The sequence below is a fragment of the Carassius carassius genome, chromosome 32, assembly GCF_963082965.1.
Source record: "Carassius carassius chromosome 32, fCarCar2.1, whole genome shotgun sequence".
In the NCBI taxonomy this organism is placed as follows: Eukaryota; Metazoa; Chordata; class Actinopteri; order Cypriniformes; family Cyprinidae; genus Carassius; species Carassius carassius.
In genome coordinates this window covers 11,141,270-11,154,001 of record NC_081786.1, presented here as the reverse complement: position 1 = coordinate 11,154,001, position 12,732 = coordinate 11,141,270, and the positions used below count along the sequence as shown (strand labels likewise).

Here is a 12,732-nt window from a genome sequence, read left to right as displayed (position 1 = left end):
TAAAGGCCCCCTCATTAGTCAAAAAGTAGCTGTGCTAAACAAACAAACAAACAAAAAAAAAGGCTTATTACCAACACACTGGCCATTTCTCCCTTCAAATCCATCCGGACAAGGAGAACACATGAAAGAGCCCAGAGTGTTATAGCAGAGACCGGACGGACACACTCTCCCATCCTGACATTCATCGATATCTACATAAACACAAGCAGAGATGAACAGACTTATTAAAAATCATATACGAGTTCATGATATCCATCCAGATAGTGGAGAGTCTGCATGTGCAAGCTGTGAAGGTTTGATAGGAAGGTCTGTTGTTATTGGTGGGTGCTATTGCTGTCCTGCTGTGAGGAGAAAAGGAAACCATCGACTCAAAATGTGCAGGAAAGCTAATTTTGTTCTCCATCTCACTGCTACACCTTTATTAATGAAGTAACTCCAAGAAAAACCTCTTAACTGTGGAACTGTGATGTACTATGGCACCATGCCTTCTTACTTTTACATGCTCAACCATCCATTCGCCTTTCTCATTGCTTCCAGCGACTGCCAAAGATACTTCATCTCTACACTGAATGGATTTGTTACATTAAAGCAGTTAGAGTATGAAAACACATCACCTAATCACCCCCACAACAGATTTTTAAAGAGCTTTACATTAAAGCAGACAGCTGTATTTATGAGGACACATTTTCAACACTTAAAACAATGTTTTTCAATGTTCTTTGAATTACAAGGTCACATATTAAGGTATAAAATCCCATAACAAATCTCCAACCTACCTAGAACTTGAATTCAGTAACCCCGAATTTACAAATAATGCTGGCGCTGATGTTTAGCGGTGCTATGAGCACAATGAAATGCACAAATGAGTGATGTAGATGTGAAGAAAATGTCATTATTGTGCATAATCAAATAGTAAAAAACAATCTCCCAGATCAAAAATGAAATAATTTCGGTCTCATAGACTGGGATTGAGCAAACAAACAAAAGCATTAAAGAGCTGACGCTCCCCATTCCGTAGGAGTTTCACAAATGCAGATTGTGGAATAAAGGTGGGACACATTCCTAAATGTGTAACTGCTATGAAACTAAAAGAGGATATTACTGGAACTGTTAAACCAGTTAACCAGAGAAACCAATGAGCTGGCCATATCAGTTAAAATGGATGTAATGAGTAACTCTGGGCAGGAGTTTCCAGATGTCTTGTACTCTGGATATCCTAATATGAGGAGAAGATGTGTTTTCCAAGTATCGTGAACATTTTCTCATCTGCAGCAGTGCTGAGGTATTTGGGTGACTCGGTTGAGGGTACGATAATACCTCTCTTCTTCCTCCACAAACCTCAAAGTGTGTCACAGGGAGGTGGTTTCTACCTCGTTTGCAAACCCTGAAAACCAGCTAATGACACACACACACAGGATGTATTTGGAGTTGAGAAAGAGACAGAGCTGTGCCTGTATTTAGACAACCACAACGCGGTTCAAGACCAAAAGCAGACTTCATCTGAGTGCTGACCTGTCTGGATCAAAATAAGCGCCAAGAAAGTGGAAGGAGAGGACTGCTAATGGCTCACGAGGAAAAATACAGACCTTCAAACTTCCAAACGGGACATGTATCTTCTCATGTCCACAAAATAAATAACTGATCAAAAAAATATTCTAAAAAGAAGGAGCTGAAGAAATTAAATGGTAAATCTATGTACCAGTCAAAGATTGTGAACCCTACTCTGTGTGTTTGTGTACACCGGTGAGTTTATATGGGACAGTCTCGTAATTACCAGAGCAGCTGGTGCCCTTCTCGTTAGGCATGAAGCCAGGCTCACACGCACACAGGAATCCGCCTGGAGTGTTCTGACAGTGACCATTAGCACACAAACTTGGGCTCTCTGCACACTCGTCGACATCTGTCAAAAATAATCATCAGGTAATTGATAGATCTGTCTTTGCAGGTGGTTTAAGACACAAATTTGAATCTAGTGTTTTCATAGCATATAACCTACTAAGATGTCATCACCTGGATTTAGAAGCATAGACGTTTTACAAAGTCAGGCATATACTTAAAATTGTGTCTAAAAATCAAGTGAAGATTAGTAAAATTAAATATAAATATGACTATTTCTACGTAGAAACGAGCATTGTAGTCAATGTTTGGTTCTGTTTGAGATCATTAGAAATTATAGTGACTAAGATGATGTTTTCATGAAAAGTTCTCCCAAAAGGATAATTCTGCATTCTTTGTTGGAATACCAAATAAAACACCAGTAAAACTTTTGTTGTAGTTATTTAATTTTGTTTTGGACCCCATTGACTTTCATTGTTTGGGCAAAAATATTTTCAAAATACCTACATTTACATTTAGTAGAGCATACGCTTTTGTCCAAAGCGACTTACACATGAGAACAATGGAAGCAGTCAAAATCAACAAAAAAGCAATGATATGCAAGTGCTATAACAAGTCTCAGTTAGCTTAACGCAGTACATGTAGCAAGGTTTTTTTTTCCATTTATTTATTTATTGTTAATTGGATAATCAGTTAAAAGAAAACAGATAGAATACAAAAAGATAAGAAAAGCTAGTGTTAGTAACAAGCAGTTAGTAAATGAAAAGACTGCAAGTCTAAAAAAAGGACACTTTTTTAAAGAATAGAATTAGAATAGAGAGTGCTAGAGTTAGAGGTTACTTTTTTGTGTTCCACAGAGAATAGAAAGTAAGAAAGTAATACATGTTTAGAACTAAATGTGGATTTTCATTTTAGGGTGAACTATCCTTTTAAGAGGTTCCTTGACAAACACTGTCCGTTTAATCAATGACTGACTATATCAAATGGATGTATGATGGATTTACGGATGCATTACATAATTCAAAGGAATGAATTAGAGAGCCAGTTCTTTTTAATGGTAATGGCTGTTGAGATCTACAATATCAGTAGTTTAACCTTTGAACTCTCACCTACACACGTGGTGCCCTCGCTGTCTATTCTATAGCCGTCATCACAGATGCACTTGTAGCTGTCATCAGTGTTATAACAGATTCCTGCACCACAGATATCAGGTGTCAGTTGACACTCATCAATCTCTGTGAAGAGAGAGAGAGAGAGAAAATAAAGAACAAGGTAATTTTTTGCATTTTCACATTAAAGGCAATGCATTAAATAAACATCAGAGACTAATAAATGAAGGGCTACATTAACTTTTGAATCAACAAAAAAGTAATGCATTCCATCACTTATTGGAAGCAGACATTTATTGGCTTTTGTATGATTTTTTTCTTTCTCTGAGGGAAGGAAAGAATGGCTGAACACGTATCTGGAGAATGTGTATTGCATAAATTGGCTTATTAACCCTGTGCCAACAGTTAGGTGACTTGGTGTTAACAAAGATAATAAAATACATGAATGTTAGGGTTTGAGATACAGTAGATATCTGCTCAGAAACAATGAACAAAATATCTTTGCAACTTCCTAATTAATCCCTTGCTTGCTGTGGCCTGTTCTGACCTATGAAAGTGGAACATTCTGCTTACCTCTTCCTGGATTAATAATAAAAATCCTGGATTAATAATAAAAATTAAGTTAAGAAGAAGAATCAAAAAGAGGTGAAAGAGCACAAAATATCTAATTATGTTTCACTGAGCAGTCTGTTCAGTTTTTAATTTTGAGTTTGTTACATGTTTTAAAAGAAAAAGTGTTTGGAGCTTCCTTCCTTTAAAAACATGATCTTGAAATATGACCATAGGAAAACAAGAGGACTGAGCCGAATAGAGATGGATGAAGCATTTAAATGACTGATTCGAACTTTTGGTATATCAGTATTACAATATCTATACAAAACAGTAATTTTCCAGCCAAAACATGAATATAATTATAGACTAATCAGTAATAATGTGCATCCCAAATATACATTACATGAATGGATGGACTCACCAGCCAGCTGTGTTGGGGAGATGTCCTGACTTTCTATGGAGGGCGGAAGTGCCACAGGAGCGGGTGGTGACACCTTCTCCACTACCTCTGAAGAGTGACAGGGAATGGGGCAACATAGGAAGAGAAAGAGAAGAGATTCAGGACATTCAACAGTCTGCCAAGAAGTCCTACGAAATGCCATTGACAAGATTTTTTACAAAACAAAATAATGATTGCATGATCTCTCTCAATATGACAAACAAAAAGTAAATATGTCAAACATCTATCACCACAGGGGCATATAACAGATCAACCCATTGTTGTCACCATCTGGATGTGTTTGTTTAGGCCACTTAGACACATCTGAAATGAATCGCTTTATTCCAATTTAATCCAGTCACAAAAGAGGTGAAGAGGTTATTATGGGGATGTGCAAGTACAAGTGGGATTGAGACCTGGGAGGGCAGGCTCCATCCTGATTGTAGATACCCCTGGTGACAGCTGGGCCTGTCCGGGCTGTACTACTGACCTATCAACACTCATGTGGATATAAAGCTCCTTCAAACAGATAAGAAACAAATGACACACATAGTAATCGACTGATCCACAAAGAGATACAGCAAATGTATTGGTAACTTAAGCAAAGGAATAAGCAATTCAGTCTGCTTCTGCTCTGACAGCATTGGGTGTTAAAGTGGGCAGAGCTATACATATTTTGGGCCCTGTCCCAAATGGCACATTTGATTCTTTGCGGTCTTGCAAAGTCCATGATACTCTTAATCACTTTAGGTTTCAGAGAGAAGAGTGCCACTGAGACAAGGTGGAACTGATGTAGCATACTATCTGAGAGCCTATTAGAATTATGTAAACAAAGTGTGGAAATAGATCGCAAAGGCTAAAGGTGGCAATTGGGACAGAGTCTTTAAGTTGTGTGGAACAAAGCGAGATGCAATCTCTCCAACCCTGCCCTTTACCCTCTCACACACACACACACACTCACATGTACTAAACAATGAATACCCTCTTAATTTACAGTAGCTCTGGGATGAGAAAGTTAAACCATAAAAATATAAATAATTGTGAAATAAAAAAATGGGGTTCCTCAGATTGTTACACTGGCAGAATCCTTCAGAGAACTTCTAGGCATCTTTTGAAGGTCCCTCAAATATCCTTTAGTATATATATTTTTTATTATAAATGAATCAAAACCTCACTGGGTTACTGGAGGAACATGAAGGAACTTCTGGGCTACACTTTGTACAATCATCAGAGAACTGAAAGGGTGCCTAGAAGTTCTTCATAGGATTCCACCAGTGTGACAATCTGAGGAACCAAGCATTAAAAAGAAAAGAAAAAAAGGGTGAAATCAAATCCATTTTGTTCCACAGAGAGACCAAAAACACTTGAATAAGCCTGCTTATCTCACTTGAAAGCCATGCTTTCCTAAACTGAGCTGTTAAAGAGTCTCAAAGAGTTGATCACATAGAAACATCTTCCCTAATTAAATTATTCGAGAGTGCTCTTGAAATAATACAGTGACTTTTAGTCTCTATCCTTCATAAACTGAAGAGACATTTAGCTTCAAACCAGCTAAACACTGCATGTCTAGACCCATCTTGAGCGTAATAAGTTTTTACCGTTTTAAACAACCAAAGCCTAAATCTTAAACTTTAAATCTTCAAAACCTCCACTTAAAACTGCTCTTTTGTAAATGTTAATAAAGGCCAATTAAAAACACATACACAATCATTTACAAAGCAAAGGACGCACACTGACACATACACGCGCATTTGTAGAGCAGAATGCTGAGCACACAGCGGCCATGCAGTAGTGATGACATGATGATGTCATGCTTTGAATGTTTGCAGTTCCTGCACGCAAGACTGCTGCTATTTTGCAGTGCTGCATTGATGTGTGCATGAAAGCATCAGCTGTGCTGCGTATTTAGCAGATCTTACTGCTGAATCAAACCCAACCTACCTGCCGGGGAACTGTGGGCACTATAGCAGGTCATTATGTCATATAAAAACACAGAAATTAATTGTGTCACACAAAGCTAGAAAACAAATACTCACACATTTGTAAATTCAGTAAAATAGTGCTTCCAGCTATGCATCTTAATTTTAAGAAAAATAAAATAAAAAACATTCATTTCGTCATGTAATTTATAAAAGGGTGAACTTCACTGGACCAATTTTAGTTCCAGAGCAACTTTGTCTCCCAGCAACAGGACAAAACTTAATAAAGCCCAAGGACAAATACTTTCTCTCTGAACCTGTCCCACCTCCACCACACTTTTCAGCTTTGCAATGCTTTTATGAGCTGCTTTTGCAGAGGGGCTATAAAAATCTGTGCAGTTCATTTTGTGTGAGAGTAGTGAAAGGAGAAAATATGATGCGATGCACTGATCTTCTGGAATCCTTCATCAGCTTTGACATTGGTTTTGCAAGGTGGAAGCAATACTAATGACTTTCTGTCTCTGCCAAAGAGAGAACAGTCCTGTGTTCACTTTCTATAGGAACAACAGAAGCTTGGCTACATTTTGGATCTCAGTCTTCTCCAGACTGGTGCCAAGTCTCATTCCATTGCTTGGTGCCAAGCGTGCATGTGATGACATTTAAAAGAGAAGGAAAGAAGGACAGGGAAGAGGGTGAAAGAGTTCTTGCTGGTGTTGTTATAGTGTGTCTATGTGTCTCTCCTTCATAAAATGCATCCAGGCAGACCATAATGTAAATAAACTTTGCATCACAAACCCAAATCTGGCAGGTTTCCTTAACACGTTTGTAATATCCAGCATGAGGCATATATAAAACAAACAAAACACAATGTCTGTATAGTCACATACCTAATTCAGACGGATGGATAAATAGAGCAGCTTAAAGCCATTCACAGTTTCTGTCCTGTGTGACTCACCCGGTAGCTGCCTCTCTGTGATGCTGAGAGCTTCCACGGGCTGCTGTAGGGTGGGGAAGGGCATGGGAGGATCCACAGGCACTTGGTGTCTGATGGTGGGCTTGCTCTGTCTGTGAACGTCTGTCTGGCTGTGTCCATTAGGAGGTTTGGGCTTGTAAATGTATGGTGTGGTGACATGATACCCCATTCCTCCAGGACAGATTTCTTTAAACGCAGCTATGAGAGAAGGAAAAAATTCTCAACAACATATTCACAAGCACAAATCTATCTATCCATCCATCCATCCATCCATCCATCCATTTATCGATCTATTTGTCGGTCAATCTGTCCATTTAATCTATCTTTCAATCCAACTATCCTTTATATATCTATCTGATGGTCTGATAGCACTAAAGGCAAAAATCAAGAAATTTTGTAGGCCTCACAGGGAGGCAAATACAAATGTAAGGTAAGAAGTGTATATGAAAACGCAAAATTCTACATCAGAATTAACAAAAACAGAGTGATGGCGTGTAAAAGCATCTAAATAGCCGAGCTGTGGAACACACATGCAAACCACACTGAAGTGTAGGACAGAGAGGGAATGATACCAGGAGAACAGGTGGGGCTGACAGGGGGTGTCTCATGTAGCTTACCTGTCCCAGGTAGGGGGCAGTGGTCACAATGAGGACCCCAGGCCTTGCCCACACTACAACAGCATATCTGTTTACTCAGTTGAGTGGACACAGGGTGCAAGCACTGCTTCCCCGAACTGACCAATCGGAAGCAAGCACCTTTTTCCTCATGAAGAGCAGGTGTTTCAGCTGGTTACCATGGAGATGGAAGGAGGGAGGGAAGGGAGGAGTGTGCACGGTGTATGACACAAACATGGAAGAGAGATAAAGAACAACAGAAGAGAAAAGAGATTCCCTTCACCTTGTGTTCCATCTATGCATGACTACAATGCCTTAACAAAAGAACAACTGCCTCTATAACCACATTAAAACAGAGTGTAGGGGAAAGCATGACAGACTGTGAATGAAAAGAGTGATATTGTTTTTTAACGCAAGATAGACAAGAACACGGGACAAGAATACAACTACAGTAAGTGCAAAGAAGTCAGTTAAGCATAAAGCATTTGAGAAAGGTTATATACATGGGGTTAGTACATAAGGAAGCACCTTCTTAAATATGTATGTTTGTATACAGATATGACAGTTCAGAAGCGGGGGGCGGGGTTGTACAGCAATGACAGATTAAACTGTTCAAAAGTGACCTCTTGATTGAGACTTTTACATTATAACAAAAATCTATTTTTATCTTTTATCTTTCAAATATAAGCCGTTCTTTTGAACTTTATATTCATCAAGAGTCATGAAAAAATGTATCATGGTTTTCACAAAAATATTAAGTGGCACAACTGTTTTTAACATTCATGATAAAATATTTATTGAGGACCAAATCAGCACGTTATGATTTGGTGAAAGATTTCTGAAGAATACATTTAAATGGTGTACATTTGAATACATTTAAGTGTTCCTGTAGTTCCTTAATTTTTAATTACATTTTAATTGAAATGGAAAACAGTTATTTCAAAATAGTAAATTACAGTTTTACCATATTTCTGATTACAGTAAATGCAGCCTTGGTGAGCATAAGCATAAACATTTAAAAAACGGTAATATACATATGTTTCTAAAAATGTTTTTAAATTTGACCTTATAGAACACAACCAGTCTTAAATTACATGGGTATATTTGTAGCAATAGTCAAAAATACATTGTATGGGTCAAAATGATAAATTTTTCATTTATGCCAAAAATCATTAGGATATTAGGTAAAGATCATATCCTATGAAAATATTTAGTAAAATAAATATTTTTAAACTTAATTTTTGGTTAGCAATATGCATAGCTAAGAACTTCATTTGGACAACTTTAAAGGTGATTTTCTCAATATTTATATTTTTTTGCATCCTCATATTCCAGATTTTCAAATAGTTGTATCTCTGCCAAATAATATCCTATCCTAACAAACCATACATCAATGGAAAGCTTCAGCTTACTGATGATGTATAAATCTCTATTTTTGAAAAATTGACCCTTATATCACTGTGGTCCAGGGTCACATATAGTATTTGTATGTTGTTATGTGTTTCATAAGTAGTAAATGGGACCCAGTGTTAAATCATTAAAACACTGACACTTACTTTTTTGACACTTTGTCTTATGTGACAATATGGATCAGTGCTATCAGGTTAATGTGTAGATATACAGTATAAAATAATTGTCTATGTGCTTTCTCGCATATTCATTCCTAACCCACTTTAATAAATAGCCAATTTCCAGCCAAGTTTTTTATAGAGATGTACAATTCAACATTTTTATATAGCAGATAACAGCAGATTTGTGCTTATACTGTCAGCCAAAACATACTGTATACATGAGCAAAAAAAACAAAGGCTAAAAGGAGGATTAAAAGAACTCCGATCTTCTCTGAACAAAAGGACATGACGGTGTGTACCAGAAGTGTAATTTGGCAAGCGTTGACTTCCAGGAGAAGGATCAGCCACTATATTTATCACAATAACACAGACAGTTCAGACATGTTCAGAGAACACTCTGTTCACCGGACAGCCTCGGTTAGTGTTAGAAGCCATGTTAAATCATGCTGCTAGCTAGACTAATCAGCCAGTCTGATTAGACTGAAGTCAAGCTGAAGTGATTAGCTGCACTGAATCTATTTACATTTGTAGATTTCTTTGAGTAGGTAAACAAGGAGACAGCAGGGATATGCCAAACACATCAGCCAACCAAGTTACACTGGATTTGAGAAGAGAAGAGAAGAGAAGAGAAGAGAAGAGAAGAGAAGAGAAGAGAAGAGAAGAGAAGAGAAGAGAAGAGAAGAGAAGAGAAGACTTACGGAAGCAGGTGGTCAGGCTGGGATCAGGCACAAAGCCTGGGTTGCAGATACATCTGTAGCTTCCCATGGTGTTTATGCAGTTTCCATTGGGACAAACTCCTTGAATCTGGCACTCATCAATATCTGAGGGAAATAACAGAAATAAGGAATTTTCATATTTTTTCTGTGGAACACAAAATTCAATATTTTTGAAGAAAGTCAAAACAAGAATTATTTTGTCCACCGAGAGTCAAAACTATGGTGACCTTCATTGTATAGACAAAACAACTATGAAGCATTTTTCAATCTTATTATGTACTCTTCAGAAGAAAGAATGTTAAGACAGCGTGGAACAACATGAGGCCAAGTATATGATAACAGTATTACACCGAGAATACAAGAAAAGAGTTTAGATGAACACATTGTATATTTTCATCTTGTTTTCTGGCATTTAAATCTAAAATGCTTAAAACACCCCATAGATAAATTTACTTGTGAAGAAAATAAGATTTTTGGATTGGTTTTAGAACATAAATAAATAATAATAATAATAATAATAATAAATGATAATAAATGCTTAAAACATGAAAAACTATTTGCCAGTGGGGTTGGGAAAATAAACATAATTTTCAGATTCAAGGTTTATAAGAAACGGAGCACCTCGGTGCTCGGCCCCTAAATATATTATGCACTTCTGCCTCTCAAGTAAATGATCTTCTTAGAGATGTTTCTTAAAAAAACATAATATTACTAATAAATAAAATTACATTTTGCAGTATATGTGCATGCACAGGCACAACGAATGCATGTGATTTTTTCCACAGCTAATATAAACCCCTATGGTGTGATACACACACACACACACACACACACACACATAGAGAGAGAGAGAGCAAGAGAGAGAAAGAGAGAGAGAGAGCACTAATATCCCTCCAAGAGGCCATTGAGTGCAAGTTAAGGGCGTGGGCAGCCATCATTCCCAGTCACTTAGAGTGAGACACAGATCCAACACATTTCCTAATGCAATGCTAATGTGTTCATGATGAGAGTGATGTTCATGGAGAGAGGGCACACACTCAAACCCTCAAGCATCCAAACATCTGCACCAGAATACAGACTGGCCCAGAGGAGCTGTCACTCAAAGCCATGACATCATAATGTCCCCATTGAAACCCCACATCTCTTTACACAATACAACTAAAGAATCTGCATGGTAGCAGATTCTTAAAGATCTCCTGTGGGGTGTATTTACAAAATCTAAACCACTTTTGCACATATTATTTCAGCTACCTGCATCTTATCCACTAACCACCCACAAACCAGGTTAACTTGGCACTACATGTGCTGATATAGTGCTACACAATGAGCATTAATTTCTTTTCTTTCTTTTTTTTTTACTTCAAATGTCTCCTTTCTGTGTAAACTAATGGGACCTTACTGTAAAATGTTATCACACATGTAATTACACAATGATTACACTTTCGAAGCATAATATTAAAAAAGATATGCTAAATAATTTATACAGAAAAAAGTTAAAAATTAATAAAAGTGAAAATAATAAGAAACAGTTAAAGTAACTTGAACATAAGTTAAATGATTAAAAGGTGTGGAGATGAGGCTGATTATTCTTTGTCAGACATGTTTATGAAAGCATAAACCTGCCAATGAGGACAGAAATATGACTAATGACAGGAAGAGAGAAGTGGGAGAATCAGAGCCTGGCAGAACACCCAAACCACAAGAGACACGTTCACTTACGCAGTAAAACTCTGGCCTGACGCAGGAAAGCGTCAAAAGTTTGGGACCCTCAGGCCGTGTTATCAGGACAGTGATTAAGTTCAAACTTAAAGGTATTCTGAGCACTAAGAAGTGCTCTAAACTAACCATGCTCAAATATTCATTAAGATATGGAGGTAACCCCCTTAGTGCTTTGAGGCCTGTTTATTAAATCTAAGATACATTTTAATCATCAAAACGGGGCTTGTTCTTCATACGTCCTCACGCCTCCTAATGTGGTGAAGAAATTAAAGGAGCACTAGACCTTCCAAATTCAATAGTACTTTTGAGAAATATAGTGCTCTGTAGGGAACTTAAAGGGTTAGTTCGCCCAATTTGCAAAATTATGTCATTAATAACTCACCCTCATGTCGTTCCAAACCCGTAAGACCTCCGTTTATTTTTGGAACACAGTTTAAGATATTTTAGATTTAGTCCGAGAGCTCTCAGTCCCTCCATTGAAGCTGTGTGTATGGTATACTGTCCATGTCCAGAAAGGTAAGAAAAACATCATCAAAGTAGTCCATGTGACATCAGAGGGCCAGTTAGAATTTTTTGAAGCATCGAAAATACATTTTGTTCCAAAACTAGCAAAAACTACGACTTTATTCAGCATTGTCTTCTCTTCCGTGTCTGTTGTAAGACAGTTCAAAACAAAGCAGTTTGTCATATCCGGTTCGCGAATGAATCATTCGATGTAACCGGATCTTTTTGAACTAGTTCACCAAATCGAACTGAATCGTTTTAAACGGTTCGCGTCTCCAATACGCATTAATCCACAAATGACTTAGGCCGACGACACACTGGATGCATGGCGCAAGCGTCTCAGCTGCGTGGCGTGTCTGTTTTTAATTCGGCTCCCATGTTAACAGGTTAGAGCTTGCAGACTGCCTGCGTGAGACGCGCGTCTCAGGCGCGGCTCGAGCCGCTCGGAAAATGCGTGCATGCTAGAAATAGAACCGACGCCTATTTTTCACGCGACACGTGCGCATGTTGAAAGCGTTTCCAGGCAAAATATAATAGGAAAATATGTTTATATGTCATTTTGTACACAAATTCATATTAATTCATGACATTTTGAAGTCTAAAGTCTATAGGTTAACATAAATTCAGATATAAATGTAATTTAAAAAATAAATAAATAATTATCGATTTTCAAATATTGCACCTGTCAAGCATAGTCTATTTTGCCGTCAATACTGTTGACGGTGTCCTTTATCAGTAGGCATAGGTGTAGGTGTGTAAAAAAAAGTTGATATCGTTGTC

General features: G+C 37.6%; 1 protein-coding gene across 9 annotated transcripts in view; it reads right to left on the bottom strand.

The window, feature by feature from the left end:
- Nucleotides 1–12,732, bottom strand: part of ltbp1 (latent transforming growth factor beta binding protein 1) — an 86,000-nt gene that overhangs the window by 21,610 nt on the left and 51,658 nt on the right. For 6 of the 9 annotated variants that reach the window (XM_059520231.1, XM_059520233.1, XM_059520235.1 and 3 more), the window contains 9 exons: nt 9,712–9,834; nt 7,446–7,613; nt 6,811–7,026; nt 5,878–5,897; nt 4,353–4,455; nt 3,919–4,005; nt 2,946–3,071; nt 1,775–1,900; nt 72–191 (listed from right to left, as the gene is read on the bottom strand). In XM_059520231.1, coding sequence (XP_059376214.1) covers nt 72–191; nt 1,775–1,900; nt 2,946–3,071; nt 3,919–4,005; nt 4,353–4,455; nt 5,878–5,897; nt 6,811–7,026; nt 7,446–7,613; nt 9,712–9,834 — 1,089 coding nt within the window. The remainder of the gene's footprint in view (nt 1–71; nt 192–1,774; nt 1,901–2,945; nt 3,072–3,918; nt 4,006–4,352; nt 4,456–5,877; nt 5,898–6,810; nt 7,027–7,445; nt 7,614–9,711; nt 9,835–12,732) is intronic. The other 3 variants (XM_059520238.1, XM_059520234.1, XM_059520236.1) reach the window with 2 other exon arrangements.